The sequence below is a fragment of the Mytilus galloprovincialis genome, chromosome 11, assembly GCF_965363235.1.
Source record: "Mytilus galloprovincialis chromosome 11, xbMytGall1.hap1.1, whole genome shotgun sequence".
Classification (NCBI taxonomy): domain Eukaryota; kingdom Metazoa; phylum Mollusca; class Bivalvia; order Mytilida; family Mytilidae; genus Mytilus; species Mytilus galloprovincialis.
The window spans coordinates 15,149,117-15,176,655 of NC_134848.1; the positions used below are offsets into that span (position 1 = coordinate 15,149,117).

Genomic DNA, 27,539 nt, shown 5'->3' on the forward strand with positions numbered 1-27,539 from the left:
AAAATAGATATCATATATTATATAGAAGATATCTTATATCGATTATAAGATAGCTTAGTACATAGTATATAAGATATCTTATACATATACTTTATATAAGATACCTTATATAATTGATAAGATATCTGATAAAAGAAAAGTATATGTGATATCTTATTAACTATAAAAGATATCTCATAAACTATATAAGATATCTCATAAACTATATAAGATATCACATAAATTTTATAAGATGTCTCATAAATTATATAAGATATATCATGAACTATATAAGATATCTTATCAACTTTATAAGATATCTTACACACTAAATATTATAGATCTTATAAAGTGTATGATATATCTTGAAGTTAGATTAAATAGCAAAACGGCTTGCCATATTAACCACTGAAAAAAATCAATCATTGTGTATTTTTTTTAACAGATCATCTTGATAAACTTACCTTGATTCAAATTGAACTGGCCAATTGTCGAATTCAGAAAAGCAATTACAAAAGTTTATATACTTAATTGATAAGATATTTAAAGCAATTCTTATTGAACCCGCCAGTGAACTTTAAAATTATGTTGATCATTTTCATATCTTTCGAAACACTTCCATAATGATGACATCGTATTTCAGTAGGGGGGCCTCATTTCATCAATGATCTATAATCGACATTATTTGAAAAAACGCTCAAACTTTTGTCTTTTGAGAAAATAGACCAAAATATAAAATAATTTCTTTTACAAAACAAGTTTTAATCAAATTACATAACCGGCTCTGGTGAGCGATCTGCTTTTACGAGATCGGCGCCCATTAAATTTTGTTCATCAATGTTATATCAAAATTTGAATTTGCTTTTTGCCAAGGTCTACTTTGACACCCATTTTGACAAAAAAGAATTCTTTTGAACAACCTGCTGGGCGATCTACTTTTACGAGGTCAAATACTCCGATAATATTTTAATCACTTAAATCCTGCTGCTAAAGTTGACATAATTAGATCGTCGTGAATAAAATGCAATTCCCACTTAGCATTCTTATTGATTCTAAAACGTTTGACGACAAACTATTAAAAAATTATAGTTGCCGTAATCGGTGACAGAAACTTTTCTATAAATACCGATTTTTATCTTATTTTCCTGAATTGGGAATTTATATTCACAAACATTTTTTTGGGGCCGCTGTCCCATTTAAAGGCCGCTAAGCGGCCCTAAACTATATAGTGGAATCATCCCTGGTGCAATACAATTTGCTGTTGCGCAATACACTGTGCTGTTGTGCAATACTTAGTAAATATGTTTAGACAAAGAAATAGCAAAAAAAATTGTGAGAAATCCTAAAATTGAACCCCCCCCCCTAAAAAATTTGACCCCATAAATTTTTTTTGGAACAACATCAAGTTCATATACAATATTTATATATTGCAAACATGTAACCAACTTTTCACATCCAGCAACAACCTTAAAACTGACCAGAATATACATTAAACAAGTCTTTATCTTTGAATATGAAACAGATTAAGTTAATCAGAATCTTTAAGTGTTCTGCAGAGAAAACTTTATAACTTGACTTTATGTCCATAGATAAACACCACTAAACAATTACTTTGACAGTTCTTTAGAGTTCATTTAGATAAGATAAGATAAGATTTTATTGATATAAAAATCCAAATCTGGATTGTCATCAACACATACACAAAGAACAAACAAACAGTAATCATTACAATCAATTATATGTATATAAAATGGCAATTAAATTTTCTTTCTTATCTATCTATTTGACTGAGGAGGCTGCTAAGATAATAAGTGTCCTGATTAAAGTCAATACACAAAATTATATCAAATTTATCCTTTTAACACCTCTGGTAAATTTCCAATATATTTAAAATTTAAATATTGATTAGATTTACTATATTAAAGAACACCAATCCCTTTTGAAGTATTCCAATATCCAAGGATTCAATTTTAGTTGATACAAAACATTTAGTATAATTTTGGACCACAATTTGGACCAACTTGAAAAGTCAACCCACAATTAAAAATCTAAGTACATGTTAAGATTTAGCGTATCAAAGAACAACTAGGACTCAATTTTTGCTGAAATCATACAACTTTTAATTTTGGACCGCAATTTGGACCAACTTGAAAACTGGACCAATAATAAAAACTCTAAGTACATGTTCAGATTCAGCATATCAAACAACTCCAAGAATTCAATTTTTGTTAAAATCAAACTTAGTTTAATGTTGGACCCTTTGGACTTTAATGTAGACCAATTTGAAAACAGGACCAAAAATAAAGAATCTACATACACAGTTAGATTTGGCATATCAAAGAACCCCAATTATTCAATTTTTGATGAAATCAAACAAAATTTAATTTTGGACAATGATTTGGACCAACTTGAAAACCGGGTCAATAATCAAAAATCTATGTACATTTTTAGATTCAGCATATCAAAGAACCCCAAGGATTCAATTTTTGTTAAAATCAAACTAAGTTTAATTTTGGACCCTTTGGTGCTTAATGTAGACCAATTTGAAAACGGGACCAAAAATAAAGAATCTACATACACAGTTAGATTCGGCATATCAAAGAACCCCAATTATTCAATTTTTGATGAAATCAAACAAAGTTTAGTTTTGGACTCTTTGGGCCCCTTATTCCCAAACTGTTGAGACGAAAACTCCCAAAATCAATCCCAACCTTCCTTTTATGGTCAAAATCCTTGTGTTTAAATTTCATTGATTTCTATTCACTTATACTAAAATTATTGCGCAAAAACAAAGAATAATGCTTATTTGGGCCCTTTTTGGCCCCTAATTCCTAAACAGTTAGAACCAAAACTCCCAAAATCAATCCCAACCTGCCTTTTGTGGTCATAAACCTTGTGTCAAAATTTCATAGATTTCTATTTACTTAAACTAAAGTTATAATGCGAAAACCAAGAAAATGCTTATTTGGGGCCTTTTTGGCCCCTAATTCCTAAACTGTTGGGACCAAAACTTACAAAATCAATCCCAACCTGCCTTCGATGGTCATAAACCTTGTGTTTAAATTTCATAGATTTCTATTTACTTAAACTAAAGTTATAGTGCGAAAACCAAAAGTATTCGGACGACGACGACGCCAACGCCAATGTGATACCAATATACGACCAAAAAATTAAAATTTTGGCGGTCGTATAACAAAAAAAATGAAAAAAATCCAATTTTACTGCAAATATTTTTTTCTGCGAAATTAACGTAATATCAGAATGGCGGGCTTATCCATGCGATTCATTGTTGTCTTATGAAAGTAGCAACAACGGACGTTTCTAAGGACTTGCTTTCCGACTGTATTACATTCTGCAAAATCTAATCAGTTCCCCAATGAATAGTCCTATAACATATGACCTCGGAGGCTTTATTCACTATTTACATTTGCTGTTCTGATATTTTCTTTTTACTATCAATGTGCCACCCGAGGTCATATCGCGATTGGCCAAAAACGCGTAGCATGAAAAAAAAATTAATTCTGATTTGACCAGCCACGTAAATGTTTTAAATATGTTAAGAAGTGATTACTTACCTGAATTATGGTAGTTATATTGATTGTTTCTCCTTAAATAATCCAAAAGAAAGAAAAGTTTATCCAGGTCATTGATGTTGACACCGGTGAAATTCAAAAACTCTGGTCAACATAAAAATCGAAATTGGGAACAAAACGATTTTTTTCCAAATTATATTCCTCCGTTATTGGAGCACCAGTGCCAAATGGTACTAAAGTGAAGTAATAAGTGATGATCATGAATTAAAAAAATCGGCATCTTTATCAATACTATATTTTCTTAAATAGATATAAAAATTATATATAGATAACCATATACAGTTTATGTATATAATATGTCCTTAACAGAAAATCTGAAAATTTGATAGCTTCTGTAAATGATCGTCTACATTGCATTTCTGAAAATGGATCAGGATAAGATTGTAACAGTATACATTGCAATTAGACAAAAAATAAAAAATGAAAATATCAGCATGAAAACGTTAAATAGTGAATATATAATGCGAAGTCATATATTATAGGACTACCCAATGAAGTGAATTTAACAACGTATGTCAATCAAATACGGCACAGGGCCTGTTCAACTGTATAACGATTTATACAATTCTGCTTGCTGACAAAAAAATAATTTCAAAATCTCATTCAATGGTTCATTCTTTCGATTCACTTGTAATTCACATTCAATGGTCCATTCCTTCGATTCACGATTGTTTGAGCTTCAGCTGCTGAAAACATGTTAAAGATAATACCGAATTTGCAAGTTGAAAATAGTTCAACAGTATGACGTACAATTTATACAATTCTGAGTTCTGACAAAAGATTCATTTCAAAATCCCATTCAATCTTTCGATTCACGATTGTATTAGCTTTTTTGCTTTTGATTGATCAGCTGTGTGTTACAGTTAATCCCGATTTTGATTGGTTAATCAGTTTAGAAGAATTTTACCATGAACGGGTTAAAAATTATTTGATTATTTGATTAAAATCGTACTTTGGGGCTATTTTTATGATCATGATTCAGTAATCGGGATAAAGGTTCAAAATCGTGTAGGGCATGCATTATAATGAAAGTTGTCAGGTAACCGTAAATATGATATACAAATGTATATGATCTGTTTGACCTGCACTAGATATATTGCAAAGTACGGAACAGATACGGTAAATGAGGGAACATGATCCGTGCAACCACATAAGGAGACAGCCAGCATGAACGCTGCCTTTTCCCAAAAACTGCCAGGGATGATTCCACTATATAGTTTAGGGCCGCTTAGCGGCCTTTAAATGGGACAGCGGCCCCAAAAAAATGTTTGTGAATATAAATTCCCAATTCAGGAAAATAAGATAAAAATCGGTATTTATAGAAAAGTTTCTGTCACCGATTACGGCAACTATAATTTTTTAATAGTTTGTCGTCAAACGTTTTAGAATCAATAAGAATGCTAAGTGGGAATTGCATTTTATTCACGACGATCTAATTATGTCAACTTTAGCAGCAGGATTTAAGTGATTAAAATATTATCGGAGTATTTGACCTCGTAAAAGTAGATCGCCCAGCAGGTTGTTCAAAAGAATTCTTTTTTGTCAAAATGGGTGTCAAAGTAGACCTTGGCAAAAAGCAAATTCAAATTTTGATATAACATTGATGAACAAAATTTAATGGGCGCCGATCTCGTAAAAGCAGATCGCTCACCAGAGCCGGTTATGTAATTTGATTAAAACTTGTTTTGTAAAAGAAATTATTTTATATTTTGGTCTATTTTCTCAAAAGACAAAAGTTTGAGCGTTTTTTCAAATAATGTCGATTATAGATCATTGATGAAATGAGGCCCCCCTACTGAAATACGATGTCATCATTATGGAAGTGTTTCGAAAGATATGAAAATGATCAACATAATTTTAAAGTTCACTGGCGGGTTCAATAAGAATTGCTTTAAATATCTTATCAATTAAGTATATAAACTTTTGTAATTGCTTTTCTGAATTCGACAATTGGCCAGTTCAATTTGAATCAAGGTAAGTTTATCAAGATGATCTGTTAAAAAAAATACACAATGATTGATTTTTTTCAGTGGTTAATATGGCAAGCCGTTTTGCTATTTAATCTAACTTCAAGATATATCATACACTTTATAAGATCTATAATATTTAGTGTGTAAGATATCTTATAAAGTTGATAAGATATCTTATATAGTTCATGATATATCTTATATAATTTATGAGACATCTTATAAAATTTATGTGATATCTTATATAGTTTATGAGATATCTTATATAGTTTATGAGATATCTTTTATAGTTAATAAGATATCACATATACTTTTCTTTTATCAGATATCTTATCAATTATATAAGGTATCTTATATAAAGTATATGTATAAGATATCTTATATACTATGTACTAAGCTATCTTATAATCGATATAAGATATCTTCTATATAATATATGATATCTATTTTGTATAAGATACCTTATAAAAAAGATTATTTAAGATATCTTATATATTATATAAGATATATTATTAGAGATATCATATATAAATTATCAGATATTTCATATACTAGTAAGTAATAAGATATCTTTTTATAATTTTCTTAGTATGATATACAATAAACTATATAGATATCTTATATAAACATATTTATAAGATATTTCATATACTTTACATGCTTTATGAGATATCTTATAAACTTCAGAATATATCTTATAAAGTATATAAGATATCTAAGTATAAAGTATATAAGACATCTTATAAAGTTATTAAATATATAAAATATCTCATATAACATTGTATATTATAAGATATATCATATAATATAAGATATCTCACACAATATATAGATAGCTTTTAAAAATGAAATTATATAAGATATCTCATATATTAAATAAGATATCTTATATAAATGTCATATATTATATAAGATATCTTATATTAATCTTATTTATTATATAATATATCTTATATATTAGGAGATAATTTGAAATACGAATGAATAGCTAAACAGCTTGCCATAGATTTATGTTAGCTGGTATACATATGTTTTTGTAATAGGCCTCGTTTACTAGAGTTACGTTGATATAGTGATAGTGCATCATGTGCAATGATATTCATGAATTACAACTTCCCTTGTCTCAATCCAATGTCTTTCAAGTGATCTGGTTATCATATCTCTGAGAATCATATTTATAATAATCAGTAGCCCGTCCAGAATTATTCAAAAAGTTACAACTTCTTAAATCAGTGTACAGGTGAAACTAAATTAAACATTCCGTTTTTACAGGAAAATGATATTATTTCGTCTTAGATAGTACGGATAAAAAATTCCTAATTCGGATAAAAATTCCCAATTCGGATAAGAATTCCCAATTTGATGTTCAAGGGACCCATTTGAAAACAGCTGGAATCATCCCTGACTGCATTTGACCCTAAGTTCTTTTTTTAGACATGGCAGCCATGTTTTTTTATGAACAAAACTTTAGATATAGTTCATAAACTCAATAACATAAGGAACATTCAGTTAAAAACAGTCAGAGCTCAGACATAAATAAGTCTGAATCTGCTTTTAACACATAGAGGTCTAAATTTGTAAGTTTTAAGATTTGTCTCCCTTTAATGCAAGACAAAATACGACTTTAATAAGTCAAATATTGTTAATCAAGAAATAATTGACCAGAATAAAAAATTGCAAATATGGACTCCTTGAAGTCGATAAGTTTCCAAAATTGGTTAACTTCAAGACCCACGCATATTTATAAAAAGGTCATGCAACTAAATGAAATAATGACATCATTGACTGACAATGCTTTGTCTTCTAAAGAAAAATATGAATGAGAGTCTAAAAAATCAGAGATAATGTTAATTAACCTTGCAATGCAACCACCTGGAACCACACTTAATGAGGTAAAACATCTGTGTTTAACTTTAGTAATGATGTTCAATTAGATATATAATTAAATATAGATAGCTCAAGTCCTTGTGAACTCTCAGACAAGACGATGACGTTTTTGCTGTCATAGGTGGTGTACCAAGTAAGATAGTCTTTTCATCAACATAAATAGACCTAAACAAGTCTGTCATTTTTTTACTTAGATAAGTCTTAATGAATACATGTTTTGACTTCTTTATGTCAAAAGCAGATTGAGACTTATTTATGTCTGAGCTCTGACTGTTATTAAAAGTTTCAAAGTATTTTGCCAAATAATAAATTTCAGAGCAGAAAATTTTTAAATGTTAGCAAATTGTGTTAAATTGTCTTTTATAAAGGGCAATAACTCTTTAAGAGATCAATTGACAATTTTGGTCATTTAACTTTTTTGTAGATCTATCTGACTTTGCTGAACATTTTTGCCATTTACACTTTCTCTCTATCTATCATAATATTCAAGATAATAATCTAAAACTGCAAAATTTCCTTAAAATTACCATTTTAGTGGCAGCAACCCAGCAATGAATTGTCCAATTATTTCTGAAAATTTCAGGGGTGATAGATCTTGACCTAATGAACATTTAAACTCATGTCAGATTTGCTCTAAATGCTTATAGCTTCTGAGATATGGGCCAAAATCTGCATTTGCCCCTATGTTCTATTTATAGCCATGGCAGCCATGTTTGTCGACGGATCAAAATTTTGGATACAATTTATACACAAAATACCCTAAGGAACATTAAGTTAATATTTCAAAGTATTTGGCCCAGTAGTTTCAGAGCAGAAGATTTTTGAATGTTAGCAAATATGACAAAATTGTGTAAAATTGTTTTAAAAGGGCAATAACTCCTTAAGGGGTCAATTGACAATTTTGGTTATTACAAATAACATATTTGTAGATCTTACTTTGCTTAACATTTTTGCTATTTACATTTTCTTTCTATCTCTTATAATATTCAAGAAAATAACCTAAAACTGCAAAATTTCCTTAAAATTACCATTTTAGTGGCAGCAACCAGTGGATCCAGAACTTTTCATAAGGGGGCCATTAACTGACCTAAGAGGGGCCTGCTCCAGTCATGCTTCAGTGATTCCCTATATAATCAACCAAATTTTTCCCATGAAAGGGGGGGGACAGGCCCCCCAGGCCCCCCTATGGCAACCCAACAATGGATTGTCCAATTTGTCTGAAAATTTCAGGGGTCATAGATCTTGACCTATTGAACATTTTTACCCCGTCTAAATGCTATAGTTTTTGAGATAAAATATAAGCAAAAATATGCATTTGACCCCTATGTTCTAGCTATGGCCGCCATGTTTGTCAATGGAACAAAACAACGGACATAATTTATAAACTAGATACCATAAGGACCATTAAGTTAAAGTTTAGAGGTATTTTTCCCAGTAGTTTCAGAGGAGAAGATCTTTGAAATAGTTTACGACGACGACGGACAATGGACTACACGAATGCATAAGCTCACATGGCCCTTTGGGTGAGGGCTATTCCAGAAAAAAATGTATGGGGGGGTTGGAAGGCACTTTATATGAATAATACATGGGTGATGGGTATCAGGACACCTTTTCACACTCTAATGCACTATGATTGTCAATTACAATTGTCTGGGTGGTGGGTGCTGACAAAAAGTGCCTCCCAACACCCCCATACATTTTTTTCTGGAATAGCCCTGAGCTGAAACTGTCAGGACCAAAATTTCTAAATTGAATTACACTTGAATATTAAGGAAATAGCTGCAAAAGTCAGAAAACAGGTCAGAATAATGAGAAATTTGGATTTAAATAGATGAATTTTCTATGGGACATATTAGAACAAGATGACGGCTTGAAATGCACCAAAGTCACGTGATATCATACATATTTGGATATGTTATAGGTGCAATATCATATGAGGTTTTTTTTTGGCTTACAATGTATTATTGGAGAAATTACATGTCAATATGTTCCGGAATTCAAAATGTTGGCTTCCTTAGTTAAAACAGAAAGGGAGATAAAGAATTTTACACATCATGTCATCCAATCAAAATCATTGCATAAGAAAAATAAATATAACACGAACAAACCCAGGATGAACAGAACCCATGGGCAAACAAACCTACTACGAACAGAACCTAGGGTGAACATGTATATTAGAGCGATTCCATCTTTTTGTTACTTTTTTTGTTAACTTTGGTATACTGCTATTATCTGCAGGGTTCCAGGGGTGCGCACCCCCCTTTATTTTGGCTGATCAATGCATTTGTATCGGGACATATGTTTTGCACCCCCCACCCCTTTTGAAAATTCCTCCATCCACCCCCCCGATGTCCTCGATGTTTCAAAACTTACTGTTTTTAAACAAGAAATATCAAAGTTTTTTCTAGAAAACAAATTTGTTTCGTGAAATTGTGAACAGCTTAAAACAAGAATGTGTCCATAGTACACGGATGCCCCACTTGCACTATCATTTTCTATGTTCAGTGGACCGTGAAATTGGGGTCAAAACTCTAATTTGGCATTAAAATTAGAAAGATCATATCATAGGGAACATGTGTACTAAGTTTCAAGTTGATTGGACTTCCAACTTCATCAAAAACTACTTTGACCAAAAACTTTAACCTGACACGGGACAGACGGACGAACTGACGGACGCACAGACCAGAAAACATAATGCCCCTCTACTATCGTAGGTGGGGCATAAAAATAAAAATCATATGCTATGCTCCTATTTAATACAGTGTATTTTGATGGTCTTAAGGACCAGTTCATGATCAGATCAGATTTAAGGAAGAATAGCTATAAAATTCATTGACATACATTGTACTCAGGCATGTTTGGGTATATCTCTTCCAGCTGTAGATGCATATGACAGGAATATTCATATTAATTGTGAATTTATGGACATACATGTATGATTGAGGGACAGTAACCGGTCCTCGTAACCATAAAATTTTATGCAAAAGTCAGCACACTTTCACACAACTTTCATTGTTATGCCCCACCTATGATAGTCTGTCTTGTGTCAGGTTAAAGTTTTTGGTCAAGGTAGTTTTGAATGAAGTTGGTCCAATCAACTTGACACTTATTACACATGTTTCCTATGATCATGATATACGATCTTTCTAATACGAGACTTCACGGTTAATGACGCCATATTGGATAGGGGGCAGATTTTCTGGCTGGAGGGGGAAATGGTATGAAACTACGGGAAAAGCTATGTGTGTTTCCAAGCAACTGTTCAGTTTCCATGATGTTTTCCCCTATTTTTCATACCGTTTTCACCCCCAGTATGAAAATTTGCCCCCTATCCAATCTGGCGTCATTAACCGTGAGGTCCCGTATTTTAATGCCAAATTAGAGTTTTGACCCCAATTTTATGGTCCACTGGTTTACAAAATGATTTAAAGTCCGAGGGTGTTTTCCATTATGCGGTTTGTACCGGGTTTGAACCATTTACTGCGGACTATTTTGGTTCTTCTACTTCGTCTCAACAGACAATCCAATTGAACCAAACCTAGGGTTCGTGTTCCATTTCCGGTTCGACTGGTACAGTCGGTAGGAACCTCATAATGGAAAGCAGCCCGAGATTATGGTGTTTAGTATAACTTTTGGTAACTGCTAACGGCTTTTATCAGTGGCGGATCCAGAAATTTTCATAAGTGGGGGCCCACTGACTGACCTAAGAGGGGGCCCGCTCCAGTCACGCTTCAGTGATTCCCTATATAAGCAACCATTTTTTTCCCAAAAAGGGGGGGCCCGGGCCCCCTGGGCCCCCCCCCCCCTAAATCCGCCTCTGTTTATCAGTTTATGCTAAAAGAATATTTTCAACAGATGTTCCTGAAAAAAAATATTTGATAAAAACAAAGAATTTCATATAGTAACTGGTCTTGGACCAGTAATGCCCATAGAATATTTTTATAAATCTTACCGCCAGTTTCTTCTGAAAGAAAATACAAAAGCTTTGATAATGCAATTTTTGCACCTTTTCTTTGAGGAAGGCAAGTCTCACTTTTTGGTTTCAGAAAACTACACAACAATTCTTCTCCGTAACAAAAGATACTGGACATGGAAAACAACATAACATGCTTTGGGCTCAATGTAGATGATGATGAAGAAGCTTCATCAGTGCACTTATATCGTTCTGTTTGGCAAAAAGCTTTTGAGAAGTTTTTTGGAGCCATTCCATTACAATGGGAAATTTTAAGCATACATAAAGAGAACTCGTTTCTTTTCTTTAAAGCCGAGACACTGTTGTTAAGTAACGCCATCAATGGTTCGTTCGAGTGGAATTCAACAAAAACAGGATCGTCTATTTGATCTGTTGATTTGCGACGTTTTTTGGCTCCAGAGCAGGACGGCACGTCAGAATCCATTGCTTCCAGTAAATCAGGGGAGATAAAGGGGTCCCGGTAAAGTGAGAAACGGAACAGAAACGAAACAGAGCGAAACGAAACGAAACATGGCGAAACGAAACGAAACACGGCGAAACGAAACGAAACAGAGCGAAACGAAACGAAACGGAACGGAACATGGCGAAACGAAACGAAACACAACGAAACGGAACAAAATCTGTATTTTGAGGAACGACCCATAAAAAATCAATGCTAGTATAGAGAGCCCTTTTGATCTAAATCATCTAATTGTTTGCTCAAAAATCGTTAAAACGAACAATCACGCCCTGTTTCTTAGAGCCTGGATCTGTCTCCGATCTCCGATTTTTTACAAGAGATCGGATTTAATCTGAATGTGTGCATATCTTGCCATAGGTGGATTCCGAGGGGGGGTCCCCCCTTTTTCATGGGAAAAAATTCGGTGATTAGATAATCACGGAAGCATGACTGGAGTGTGCCCGCCTTCTGTTAGTCAGCCCCCCCCCCCCCCCCCCTTTTATGAAAAGTTCTGGATCCGCCACGTACTGCGGCTTGCTGACTACGAAAACAACGCATTCCGTACCAGTCAAGTTCTATCTGTGCTTTATAGTCTCGAACATTGTTATAGTTAATAACAGTATGATTAATATCATTGTATATGCAATAATCTGTAATAGGTCATTTGTTGTTAATGCATTTAGTGCCAATTAATTTAAGGTATTTGTATTCATGAATGAAACATTTACATGTATGTATCGCAAGTGAAATAACCATGTAGCCAAAATACTTCAATGGTATGGATGGATGGATGGATGGTTGTTTAACGTCCAGTGGCAAGTCAGATGCATATTCAGGACGAGAACATGATAATGATAAATGAATATTAACCCCGCTTTGTACTAGACCGACACGCTAAGCCGGATTTTTAACGTGCTAGCTCACAAGGTAACAGTTCGCAGGAAGACATGTCACCTTACCCGGACACATTATTCTGACTCCGGGCCGACCAGTCTTTGCTCTAACTCCTTAATGCCGCGTGCTTGGCGGAGAAGCAGCAAATACCAATTTTCAAGTCTTTGGTGTGACCCGGCCGAGGGTCGAACCCACGACCTACCGCACTCGAGGCGAGCACGCTAACCATTACACCACCGAGGCGGTCCCAATGGTATTGACACTTTGACATATACCTTAAGGTCGGTATCTATATAGAAGGATCTGAATGTTCAGGATGGATGCATTCACCAGGGTGGAGTTATATGTTGCTATAACATGGTCAAATCTGACCTTGGACGTTGATTAAGGGGGCTGACCATGTTGCAACCTGAAGTCTCCTTTGAAAGTACATGTGACCTTTAAAATGTTTAAACCAAGAATCAAATCAGTTTATAATTTAAATAGTTTGCTTACAAGTGACCTAGTGACCCGAGGAAATTTTTAATTGTGACCTTGTGACATAATAAAAGTTGTAACTGGAGCACACCTTTTCTCCTTTTATTCATACAATATTTCATGTTCGACTCTTCATTTTCTACGTTCTCTTTTAAATAATAATCAAATGTACCAGGCTTATAGCTTTTTACTACGCCAGACACGCGTTTCGTCTATACAAGACTCATCAGTATCGCTCGAATTAAAATAATTGTAAGGCCAAATAGAGTAGAAAGTTGAAGAGCATTGAGGATCCAAAGTTCCAAAAAGTTAGGCCAAATACGGCTAAGGTAACTCACCGAAGTTTGTGTTTTTGGTAATCGCAGTTTATCTTGACAGACGTGTGTTACTATGATCTACTATAACTAGTATCTACAACATTTTCAAAAGACAAGTTACGAAGTACATGCGGGATCTCCATAAAGTTGAGGTCAAGTGGAACGGTAGCAAATACTTAAAAGGTTAATTTGAATTGAAATTGAAACGAGATTGTATCTGGTTTGCAACAAGATAAAAGAAGGAAAATGTCATGGACTGCCATAATAAAAAAAAATCTCTTAAACTTAAAAAAAAGAAGTAGAAACGAATAAAAAAACAAGTATGATCCAGAGGACAGTATGACTCGATTTATATTTCAAAAAAACATGTCATAATGAACATGTGTATAGTTTCGAGTTGACGTGAACACAACTCCATACAGTCTAGTCAAAATAGACCAAAAATGAGGCTAACCTCAAAAAAATTGCAACAGAATTGTTTTGGCCATTTTTCAATTCTGAAAGGCTTTCTTTGTAACATACTAAAAGTCTACCAAGTTATTCTGATGGGAAAATGGATTTTTGGGGTGAAAAATAGCAAAATTTATCAAAAATAGTGGAAAACTGGGAAAAGCTAATAGAATATTTGTTTTTGAAGATAATCATTTCAAATCAAAAATTTAACAACACTTTATAAAGCCTTTATGAAATGAAATAATAAAAAAAAAGATATTTTTTTAAAAAACATGAGATTTTAGGTGAAAACATCAGATTTTTGTGAAAATTGTGATGAAAATAATGTGAATTGACTTCAAAACAGACAAGAAAAATGTAAACATGGTAACAGAAGTGTATTGGTTATTTCCAAAAAGGACAAACACTTTATCTAAATCATTTTAAAATTAAACAGCAATATCTAATTTGGGTAAATGCTGACTTTGGGTAAAATATAGCAAAATTAGTCAAAAATCGTTAAAAACTGGGAAAAACTCCCATAAGTTTTTTTGTTGTTCTAAATCGTTCCAAATTTCAACTAAGGCAAATATAAATTTAATGTTGATTAGATCAAACAATAATCAATTAAAAAACACAAAAGAAAAAAGTGATTTTGGGTGAAAAAAGGCAAAATTTGCTAAAAATCGTTAAAAACTGGAAAAATTTGATATTGATCATATTTTTTGAAATTCAATTTTGTCAACACTAGAAATCAATCTATCTAATTTATATGAAATGATATAATGTGTTAAAATTATATTCTTTTTACCAACAAGAGATTTTACACGAAAAGATATTGTGAACCATCAAGAGAGGGTAAAAAGGCTAATTCATGCAAGATGATACCCATGCAAATGGTGGGTCATTTTTTCTAAGTTAAATGATCATCAATGGAATATTCGGTGTTAGTAACGAAGAAGACTAAGATCCGGCTTTGCAATTGTCGTAGCCTAAAATTACCAAAGGACTTCCAGAATATGACCAGAAAACAGATACAGTTGTAAAAATGTTTTGTTTTTGTCAAAAATCGTATGAGTTGATTTATATGGCAATAAAAGTTTGAATTGAATTGAATGTAATAACTGATTGATGAATACTATTTCATTATGGATTTAAACAGCCATTAACGACAAGAGAACCCTTGTCTATTGTTGACTATAAACTATAGATGCCTTTCGAGGTTATGTGTCGATGAGTTGCTATCTCATTGACCTGCACCTTACATTGAAAACAAGAATGTGTCCATTATACACGGATGCCCAACCCGCACTATCATTTTCTATGTTCAGTGGACCGTTTAATGATGCTCAAAACTCTAATTTGGCATTAAATTAGAAAGATATTATCATAGGGAACACGTGTACTAAGTTTCAAGTTGATTGGACTTCAACTTCATCAAAAACTACCTTGACCAAAAATTGTAACCTGACTGACCAAAAACTTTAACCTGACACGGGACAGACGGACGGACGGACGAATGGACGTACGACCAAAAAACATAATGCCCCTCTTCGTAGGTGGGGCATAAAAAGAAAGATTGAGTGAGTATAGTTTGGTCTGTGTATTTCACTTTCAGAGAAGGCAATATTAAAACTTGACCGTTTACTGTTGCAGTGTTTTTGTCCAATCAGAAGAATATAACACCTATCCACAGTGTAGATACTATTCTGTACGCTATCCGGAAGTCGCGATTTTCGAAGCGATGACTACCAACTGGCTAACAGGACGGTTTTGCCTACGGTGACTTTTCTCATCATTTGTTTACACCTATATCTATAAAGTGCTTTCAACATCTTCAAGGTATGTAAAGCATCATAAATATGTGTAACTTTAACAAAAACATGCAGTAGAATATAAAATATACGTGTGCATCATACCAACTTCATAGAAAAAAGTGAAATCGATGGACAATTTTGCTTTCGTAGTACAAAACAAATAACCTTTTATTGCAAATATTTGCATCAGTTTAAAGTTCAATATATACTGTTTCAATATTCGTTTCGTATTTAAGTAGAACATTCGTATTTCCCATAAAAAATATGTTTTCCTTGAGGATACCAAAATAAATTACTGTACGATCAGTCCATAACTGACTGTATTCTAGTAGCGATTTCAAATTTTTTTACTGTATGACCAGTCGTGATTTTAAGAAAACACAAAGGCAATTTGAAGGTATCTACGTATTTATATGATATTATGAACTGTCCAGGGAACTTTAAAGTGTAGTATCGTTCATCAGACAATATAAATATAGATATGATGATTTTTGTAGACTGCAAAATAATTGTATTTTTGTTCCGTCAGTCTTGTTTAAAATCAAACGCCTAAAAAGCAATACTTGATTTGCTTGTGGACTTTGTAATAGTGTATAGTTGCAGTTATCTTTTTAGCTATAACATTTTAAAAGACTATTTACACCGTCCGCCGAAACATTCAGGTTAAAAGTTGATATTAGTCGACCCTGAGAAAAACTTTGGGATGGGGTGAAAAGGAGGCACATTGTTAATATCTACTGACTTTGTTATTTGAAAATTGTTAATGAAATGAACATGTTAAATTCAAATCAATATAGAATCATATTCAAAACAGTGTGGTCCTGGCCATTGATTGACGACCTAAATTATCCCATTGACTGGGACAGATCAAGTGAACGTTTGTCGGTAACGACCATTGCTCACTTCTTACTTATTATATAATTTAAACTGTGGGGTCACCATAGGTTCTTAACGCCTTTAATAATAAAATAATTCGAAAAATTATTCAGGAATAACCTTTATGTTTTGATTTATATTATTGATATAAATCAACACATCGTATTATTCCGGATTAGTTTTTCGAATTACTTTATTTAGGTGTTGAGAACCTTATGTGACCCCACAGATTCAGTGTCTTTAACAAGTACATAGTGAGCAGTGATTGTTACCAACAAACGTTCACCTAATCTGTCCCAGTCAATGGGATAATTTAGGTCGTCAACCAATGGTCGTAAAAAAAAGGCAGGATGAGTAACTTGGAAAAAAAAGGCAGGATGACATTTGTTGTAAAAAAGTCAGGATAAGCTAAGAAAAAAAGGCAGGACCGAATAGACTGAAAAATAAAAAGGCAGGATAGAGATTACAAATAAAAAAAAAAGCAGGAAACAATTTTTCATCCTAGCCCCCCCCCCCCTAAAAATCAAATGGTAGCTTCCTAAGTTATATCACTGCTTCACTGCGTTGTCGTTTTGAATATTTGTGATTTTGTCCTCATTTTTGTTCGATGTTGTTTGCTTTAAGTTTGGCATTTTATCGGTCTGGCGAGTACAGCTTATTTAAAAGGGATTTAAACGTTTTTGTTTTTTTTCATATTTCAATTGTGCAGGGTTAAAAGGGTTGTTGGTGTGTATCGGTGTTTGTGTTGGTGTGTGTGTGTGTGTGGGTTAGATCTAACAAATACGTATTACCTCGCTGTATATAATTTATGGTCGTTGGTTTGTCTCATGTGAATTATTTTATTCAGGGAACATTTGAGACGCGGAGGGAAAGTTGTATAATTAAATTGGCAATCAATTGGCAATAATATTTCATCTTCTTTTTGAAGTAATAAATGTAAATTTAAGTATTTACAACTCAATACAACATGCAGTGATTTGTTTAAAAACTTGAGGTATTGAGAAAAGAATTAACGAAAGTATTCTCCCGCCGCTTCTGAAGTCCATGTTTTGGAAAAAATACCCCCCCCCCCCAAAAAAAAAAAAAAAGAAAAACCAACTAAAATATAGGTGCAGAGTGGCATCATTTGATAAAGAATCTGAGAAAGTTTTATTAATATACGGTAAGTTTAGGAAAGTTGCGTATAGTGAATGGGTACCACCCAATAAGGTAGTGGAAAAGCCCTTATCACGGAAGGAGAAAACAGTGAGTTTTCTAAAAAAAAAATGAAAATAAGAGGTGCACAATTGAATTAAATGATAAAGAATCTAAAAAAGATTCACAAAGTTAAGTGTCTGAAGGAATTTGTGGATATAAAATAGATACGCCCAATATAAAACTATGGCAAAGTCCGTATTTGAGATATAAAAACATGAAAAATATTTTCACCAAAAAATAGAAATAGAAGGTGCATATTTGCATTAATTGATTAAAAATGGAGCAATTCAGTTCAGAACTTTTATAATTGGTTTAGGAGGTGGTGTTGGAAAAACCTGATAGGTGCCCAATATAATGCATAGTCCGTATCTTATACAAAGAACCCCCATAAAAGATGTTTACTTTAATTCGAAATAGACGGTGCACAATACAGTCATTATAATTTATGATAAGGAATCCGGGAAAGATTAATTAAGTCATATCAGTGACGGATAAAAAAAAAAGGCGATCCGGCGGATTGAAACCCTTTTTAACTATCAATGCATTTGTATGGGAACATATATTTGGAATCCCCTTTTCTCCTGGATTGGACCCTCTCTCCATTTAAAAATGGCTGGAAACCCCATTGTATATTAAGTGGTAAATGAGGAGATGTACTTACAAAACCGGCCAAACATAGTATAACTGTCCAACGAACGAACGGAAAGACGGACTTCATTATCATTATAAACCCCCGCAGTGTTGTACATTTGGGTGTCACCGAAATAGCTCTACTCCCAAAACAAAGTGAAGTAACTGTGATCAATTATAGGCTACAGTACGGCCTCGAATGAGTGTAAATACATGCATTTTTGTATTACAATTAAATCTGTGCGTTTGTACAATTTTAAGTATAACGGAGGACAATTCTGAAACTTATACATACAACAAACCTTCCTCTTGTTTTAACAACATTTAAACATCCTTATACTGAATGTAGTAAGTCGAGTACACCCTATTAAGCTAATAGATATAGCAACATGTGGTGTGAGTGCCAATGAGACAACTCTCCATCCAAATAACAATTTAAAAATTAAACCATTATAGGTTAAAGTACGGCCTTCAATGTTTCATATAAGTTTTTTTCAGGATGTTAATTTATTGAAATATATTTGTGTTATTTCGAAAAATGACACCTTCTAAATGTATCGTAAATAACTTTGAAATCACTACTAGAATACAGTGAAAAATAAAGATTTTAACAACATTTAACATCCTTATACTGAATGTAGTAAGTCGAGTACACCCTATTAAGCTAAACATGTTTCATATAAGTTTTCAGGATGTGAATTTATTGAAATATATTTGTGTTATTTAGAAAAATGACATCTTCTAAATGTATCGTAAATAACTTTGAAATCACTACTAGAATACAGTGAAATAACGACTGATCATACAGTTTCAAAATATACAAGCGAGACTGATCGTACAGTGAGAAATTCAAACAAGTGTTATTTTCTTATTTCTGGCTTCAAATATCTGGTTGAAACTTTTACCACCACTTGAAATATATTTCATTTAGTTAATTAAGTCTGGTATTTACGTTAATTTGTACACTAAGAGGGTAAAAAGATTGTTTTTAGGTTCACAGACTGATTGTCCTTAGTGATGCACTTGAAAATCTATTGATTAAGACAGAGATACGAATAATGAATGTGCTAAATTTAATTCTAAACCATTTGAGAATATCGATGTCAGCTGAATTAATCATTCAGCAATGTACAGATGATCCACTTACCGTTAAATTCAGTATATCCATCAAATTTCACATACTATCCAAAAAGTTCTCGCTTCGAAAATCGCGACTTCCGGATAGCGTACAGAATAGTATCTACACTGTGCTATCGACAGTTCATACATTACTCTTATTCCGTTTTATTTTTTAGATGATAGTAATGTTCAATTAACATGATAAAGGAATTTGGATGAAATTAAATATATACAACTAAATTGATGAAATAACTGTATTTTGTAACAATCTTGTGTACTTTCATTTGCTTTATAACTATTTAGATCTGAGGGTCACTGATGAGTCTTATGAGGACGAAACGTGCGTCTGACACAAAATGAATGTGGTCAAAGATCTTATAATCTATTGTGCAATACTGTGCAATTGAAGATTTTTTCTGAAATATTCAAAAAATTGAAAAAAATTATGAACCCCTTAAAAAAATTGTAAACACCCCCACAGCTTATTGAAACCCCCCTTGGAGCAATAACCCCAAAACTCGATCCCAACCTTTCCTTTGAAGTATGGAACTTTGTAGTACAATTTCAGAGAGATCCATACACTTAAACACAAGTTATTGTCTGGAAACTAGAACAATGCTAGTTTTGGGCCCCTTTTGGGCCCCTTATTTCAAAACGATTGGGACCATCATCCTAAATATCAATTCCAACTTTCCTTTGTGGTATTGGATCTTCTGTAAAAATTTCATAAAGATCTTTTTACCTAAACTTAACATAGGCGTGCCACCCCCCCCCCCCCCCTTTTTCGTGCGAAAAATTTGGTTGATTATATATAATTAATCACTGAGGCATGACTGGAGCGGGCCCCCCTTAGGTCAGTCAGCCCCCCCCCCCCCCTTTATGAAAAGTTCTGGATCGGCCACTGGTTACTGTCCGGAAACCAATTAGTCCAAATAATCATGACGTCTTGAAAGGCTTTTTTATAAAAAAAAAAATTATAAAAAGCCTTGCAAAACGTCATAATTATTTGGACTAGAAACCAATGTGACTTTGTACGATGACGACGCCGCAGACGACATCATACCATTATACCGTATCCCCAAAAAAATTTTGCAGTCGTATAAAGACCTCGTAAACTCTCATTCAAAGACAAAAGACGAAATGAAAAAAAATCCGTTCCTCAAAATACAGATTGTGTTCCGTTTCGTTGTGTTTCGTTTCTCAGTTTACTTGTTTCGTTTCGTTTCACTCTGTTTCGTTTCGTTTCGCCGTGTTTCGTTTCGTTTCGTCATGTTTCGTTTCGTTTCGCTCTGTTTCGTTTCTGTTCCGTTTCTCACTTTACCGGGACCCATCATTTATGTTGTACATTACAACAACAAATATGTGGATTGTACATTTACAACAAAAAGTGCATTGTACATTTACAACAGAAAAGTGCATTAATTGCACATTAAAAATAAAAATGTACATTGTACATTAACAACAAAAAGTAAATTATACACTTACAATAAACAAATGAGAAATTTAAAGATAGTTGATTGGAAGATTTGCTGTGATAATTAGATATGAATGTTGCTAAGGCCAAATAAACTAGTATGTTTGGTTCCAGTCACATCTAAAAAAAGTTAAGGTAGGTAAGTAGGGATTTTTTTTAGTTTGAGTCTATAGGAGCAACAATCTGACTTTGAACATAATTGCTTAATATAATATGACAAAACAATTTTTAGGGTAGGCTATTATTAAGACTAAATAGTAGGGGATGTAAGGTAACTGGAACACACACATATTTTTAATTGGCCTAGTGAGTCAATGTAAAACTTCAAACAAATACCAAAAAAAAACTGAAAAAGATAACAGATGAATGAACTCTTTTTCACATGTTTTATTGTTTTTTTTAACAAATTTTACATTGCAATAAAATTATGCAATAAATACTTTATTTTTGCTTAGATGAAATTAATACTGATTAAATTTTATGCACTTTCAGAGTGGAGAAAGATATCTGATACTGGAAATCATATATGATACTTAAGAAGGAAAATGAAATATGCATGTCCAAATGGTTGCAACAACAAAAAATGAAGCGTGTCTGTAAAATAGCTACCAAGCTCTAATAGCTATAGTTAGAAGGAATAACTCAAATGGATAGTTAATCATTGGTAAGCACAGAGTGAACAAAATATAAATTTAATATATACATGTATATGGTAAAATATACATGTATGACTGTTATTTGACAACCATATAACCTACAACAATGAGCCAAACCAAGCACATTAGCATCTATATAAAGACATCAAAAGTGCAGAACAATTCAAAAGAAAACTGATGTCCTGATTGTTTTGTACAAGATAAAAAATACAACCACTGAAGTCATAATATATGAACATTTTGTATGTTATTGCGGTTTCATTACCATTAATTATAAAACAAAACAAAACATTCTGACAACTTGTTTTTGAGAGCTTCACCTTGACTGAATTTCAGTGTTAAACAAAACTCAATTATTGATAACAGTTGTTGAAACTTAAATTATTACTGAGTGAAGATTTCAAATATTGACTCATGTTATAAGGGACATAACTCTCATACAATATGAAAAATATCTGTCATGAAAACATTTTCCATTCAATACAAATTAACATTTTTTTTTATTTTCAGAATTCAACATTAGAAAATTGTTACTCAAGTTTGATTTGTTTCCTTGTTGGCATACCAACAACCTCACCAGCTGATAATCAAGTTGTTCAAGTGATTTTAAACAACAGAACTGTTTGCTTTTCAGGCTACATTTTATGACTCTAAAATTGAATAATTATATACTAATACAGTACTGAAATCTTTGAAAAGGGGACTAAGAAAGACTAATTTAACATAGATTTGGTTATTGTTGAATGTATAAACTTGTAATAAATTCAGATTATAAATCATGTTTTGTCATAACTATTTTCACTATAAAAGAAACATCACTGCAGTGTTCTTTCAGGAGCCTTTCAACATGATTGATCATGGTATTGATAAATATGCTGCTTTAAAGTGTATTATTATTTTCACAGGATTTATCATGAAAAAAATTTTTATTTTTATAACCACTGGATGCTGCATGATATTTGTTGGGAGAGAGAGCATGCCCTTGTATAATTCTTTATTTGTTATAAATTCAAACATATGCTGCTATTATGTTATCAATCTTATGTCAGAGGTCTCAAGGGTTAAGCTTATACTTGCATGTCCATAGTTGTGGTATACTTGCATGTAAGACAACTATCCAGCAGAGATTAAACGGTATAGATGTAAACACCTTTATTAGCACAATGTGACAGTACAGCTACCAACAATGAGCAAAATCCATTCAGTGTCATGAAATGCATGACATCAGGAAAACATCATGTAACAATGTAAACATGAAAACAAATACATGTATTTTAAAATTTGTACACATGTACTCAGCACATAAAACAGATATGGTAAACCAGCCATAACAGATATATGAATTAAAGGTTCCTGATTTGGATAGGCAGATACAGAATGTGTTCAAAAAGGAGACATATTTGTAATGGATCAGCCCTACTTTTTACTAATACGTGTGTTAATCCACAGTATAAGAATGAACTAAATTATCAAAATTCATTTGGTAAGGGTTTATTTACCATACATGTCAATACTTGGCATAACTATCAAAAAGACAAGACAAAAAGTTTAGATTTTAATAAAGCTTATTTGTCAATTTAAATGGAAATCTGAGCTTCTGCTATCACATGGTGTCTGTTGTCTGTCAATCCATCCGTCTGTACAGTGTAGACTATTTCAAAGATCTTCTCCTCTGAAACTAATTAACAAATTCATCCATACTTCAGCTATATGATATTGCTAAAAAATAGAACATAGAGGCAAAATGCATTTAATATGCAGTGTTTCTTAGGTCAAGGACATATATAGCAGTGGCGGATTCAGGGGGGGGGGGCGTAGAGGGCGTACGCCCCCCCCCCCCCTTTACTTGCACTTTTTTTTATTTTACATGATTTTAGCCCACAAAAGGTCCAAAAAAATATCGCCTCCCTTCGCTACGCGAGATAATTCATATAATTTTCTCTACGCCCCCCCCCCTTTCGAAATTCCTGGATCCGCCCCTGTATAGTGTTACTATAGTATAGGTGGAAAAAGGGTGGGGAGGGGGGCTGGTCTTTTTTAGAAAAAAATCCCGGCCCTGATTTTGGTAAAAAAAATATCTGGCCATGCTTGGATTGAAAAAAATAATCTTGCCCGAATTTTCCCCCAAAAAAAAAGAAATATTCCCAAATAAATGTCCTACATTCAACATATAAGGAAAAAATATTCTAGCCAACATATAAAGCAGGCAAGAAAAATCTATGTCCACATGAAAAGCCCAACTGAACTACTCCGTACTCTTTCACAGGTAACACCTGCCTCATATTATCACTCATTAGGAGTAGAGGTGGTGTATTAAAATTATGTGTATGTAAAATGTTAAGTTTAAAACACTAAAATAACACTTTTTTCTTCAGCGGTCAGAAAAGTGAAAAGTGGGTCCGCCATGTTCGTCATCCGGTATATCAACAGCAAATATTTTTTTCAAAATAACAGATAACAAAGATTTAAATTGGCCCAGAACACCCCTTGCCCCCCCCCCCCCCCCCCCCCCCCCTCTTAAAACTGAACTTTTCCAAAATTTATTGTTAAATAGCGAGCTCCCAAATTGCAAATACTTCGTCCTCTTTCACAGGTAACACCTGCCTCATATTACTCTAGCACAACACTCAGAGGTCGTGCATCACGTAACAAAGAAGCACCACGGACTTTATCAGTAAAATTAATAAATTTAGACAACTTTGAGTTATTTTATGTACAGTAACAGATTAAGATACATCAAAATATTCATTTAAATGAAAAGTTGAAATAAAAAATAATAATAAAAAAAAAAACTTTTATATGGACTTCAGTAATTAAGCACCACCAAAAACGGACTAAGCACCACGGGAGGTAGCTTCCCTCCCTTTGGTCCAACAGACGGATATAGGGGTCTAAAACACTCTTGGGGGTTCTAAGTCGGTTTCTTAGGCTCATTGGTCCACAGGTACCAATGGTCCAATTTTCAAATATAGGGGACTCTTATGGTATATTTCATTAAAGAAAAATATAAGCACCACCAAAAACGGACTTAGCACCACGGGAGGTAGCTTCCCTCCCCTTGGTCCAACAGACGGGTATAGGGGTCTAAAACACTCTTTGGGGTCCTAAGTCGGTTTCTTAGGCTCATTGGTCCACAGACACCAATGGTCCAATTTTCAAATCCAGGGGTCTCTTATAGTATATTTCATTAAAGAAAAATATAAGCACCACCAAAAACGGACTTAGCACCACGGGAGGTAGCTTCCCTCCCCTTGGTCCAACAGACGGGTATAGGGGTCTAAAACACTCTTTGGGGTCCTAAGTCGGTTTCTTAGGCTCATTGGTCCACAGACACCAATGGTCCAATTTTCAAATCCAGGGGTCTCTTATAGTATATTTCATTAAAGAAAAATATAAGCACCACCAAAAACGGACTTAGCACCACGGGAGGTAGCTTCCCTCCCTTTGGTCCAACAGACGGGTATAGAGGTGTAAAACACTCCTTGGGGTTCTAAGTCGGTTTCTAAGGCTCATTGGTCCACAGGTACCAATGGTCCAATTTTCAAATATAGGGGACTCTTATGGTATATTTCATTAAAGAAAAATATAAGCACCACCAAAAACGGACTTAGCACCACGGGCTGTAGCTTCCCTCCCCTTGGTCCAACAGACGGGTATAGGGGTCTAAAACACTCTTTGGGGTTCTAAGTCGGTTTCTAAGGCTCATTGGTCCAATTTTCAAATATAGGGGTCTCTTATGGTATATTTCATTAAAGAAAAATATAAGCACCACCAAAAACGGACTTAGCACCACGGGAGGTAGCTTCCCTCCCTTAAGTCCAACAGACGGGTATAGGGGTCTTAAACACTCTTTGGGGTTCTAAGTCGGTTTCTAAGGCTCATTGGTCCACAGGTACCAATGGTCCAATTTTCAAATATAGGGGTCTCTTATAGTATATTTCATTAAAGAAAAATATAAGCACCACCAAAAACGGACTTAGCACCACGGGAGGTAGCTTCCCTCCCTTTGGTCCAACAGACGGGTATAGGGGTCTTAAACACTCTTTGGGGTTCTAAGTCGGTTTCTTAGGCTCATTGGTCCACAGACACCAATGGTCCAATTTTCAAATCCAGGGGTCTCTTATAGTATAATTCATTAAAGAAAAATATAAGCACCACCAAAAACGGACTTAGCACCACGGGAGGTAGCTTCCCTCCCCTTGGTCCAACAGACAAGTATAGGGGCCTAAAACACTCTTTGGGGTCCTAAGTCGGTTTCTTAGGCTCATTGGTCCACAGACACCAATGGTCCAATTTTCAAATCCAGGGGTCTCTTATAGTATATTTCATTAAAGAAAAATATAAGCACCACCAAAAACGGACTTAGCACCACGGGAGGTAGCTTCCCTCCCTTTGGTCCAACAGACGGGTATAGGGGTGTAAAACACTCCTTGGGGTTCTAAGTCGGTTTCTAAGGCTCATTGGTCCACAGGTACCAATGGTCCAATTTTCAAATATAGGGGACTCTTATGGTATATTTCATTAAAGAAAAATATAAGCACCACCAAAAACGGACTTAGCACCACGGGAGGTAGCTTCCCTCCCCTTGGTCCAACAGACGGGTATAGGGGTCTAAAACACTCTTTGGGGTTCTAAGTCGGTTTCTAAGGCTCATTGGTCCACAGGTACCAATGGTCCAATTTTCAAATATAGGGGTCTCTTATGGTATATTTCATTAAAGAAAAATATAAGCACCACCAAAAACGGACTTAGCACCACGGGAGGTAGCATCCCTCCCTTAAGTCCAACAGACGGGTATAGGGGTCTTAAACACTCTTTGTGGTTCTAAGTCGGTTTCTAAGGCTCATTGGTCCACAGGTACCAACGGTCCAATTTTCAAATATAGGGGTCTCTTATGGTATATTTCATTAAAGAAAAATATAAGCACCACCAAAAATGGACTTAGCACCACGGGAGGTAGCTTCCCTCCCCTTGGTCCAACAGACGGGTATAGGGGTCTAAAACACTCTTTGGGGTTCTAAGTCGGTTTCTTAGGCTCATTGGTCCACAGACACCAATGGTCCAATTTTCAAATCCAGGGGTCTCTTATAGTATATTTCATTAAAGAAAAATATAAGCACCACCAAAAACGGACTTAGCATCATGGGAGGTAGCTTCCCTCCCTTAAGTCCAACAGACGGGTTTAGGGGTCTAAAACACTCTTTGGGGTTCTAAGTCGGTTTCTTAGGCTCATTGGTCCACAGACACCAATGGTCCAATTTTCAAATCCAGGGGTCTCTTATAGTATATTTCATTAAAGAAAAATATAAGCACCACCAAAAACGGACTTAGCACCACGGGAGGTAGCTTCCCTCCCCTTGGTCCAACAGACGGGTATAGGGGTCTAAAACACTCTTTGGGGTTCTAAGTCGGTTTCTTAGGCTCATTGGTCCACAGACACCAATGGTCCAATTTTCAAATCCAGGGGTCTCTTATAGTATAATTCATTAAAGAAAAATATAAGCACCACCAAAAACGGACTTAGCACCACGGGAGGTAGCTTCCCTCCCTTTGGTCCAACAGACGGGTATAGGGGTGTAAAACACTCCTTGGGGTTCTAAGTCGGTTTCTAAGGCTCATTGGTCCACAGGTACCAATGGTCCAATTTTCAAATATAGGGGACTCTTATGGTATATTTCATTAAAGAAAAATATAAGCACCACCAAAAACGGACTTAGCACCACGGGAGGTAGCTTCCCTCCCCTTGGTCCAACAGACGGGTATAGGGGTCTAAAACACTCTTTGGGGTTCTAAGTCGGTTTCTAAGGCTCAT

At 34.2% G+C, this 27,539-nt stretch overlaps 2 protein-coding genes and 1 long non-coding RNA gene across 3 annotated transcripts in view; 1 reads left to right on the top strand and 2 right to left on the bottom strand.

Annotated features, from left to right (window-relative positions):
* LOC143052048 (uncharacterized) overlaps window positions 1-11,823 on the bottom strand; it is a 29,915-nt gene extending 18,092 nt beyond the window's left edge. The window contains exons 1-3 of the mRNA XM_076225020.1: window positions 11,784-11,823; window positions 11,379-11,390; window positions 3,555-3,656 (exon numbers count right to left, since the gene is read on the bottom strand). Coding sequence (XP_076081135.1) covers window positions 3,555-3,656; window positions 11,379-11,390; window positions 11,784-11,823 — 154 coding nt within the window. The remainder of the gene's footprint in view (window positions 1-3,554; window positions 3,657-11,378; window positions 11,391-11,783) is intronic.
* LOC143051678 (uncharacterized) overlaps window positions 1-27,539 on the bottom strand; it is a 174,970-nt gene that overhangs the window by 51,437 nt on the left and 95,994 nt on the right. The gene's annotated exons all lie outside the window — the stretch shown is intronic.
* LOC143051714 (uncharacterized) lies at window positions 21,562-22,506 on the top strand. Its single transcript, XR_012970876.1, has 2 exons — window positions 21,562-21,735; window positions 22,238-22,506. It is a non-coding gene; the product is annotated as an uncharacterized LOC143051714 (long non-coding RNA).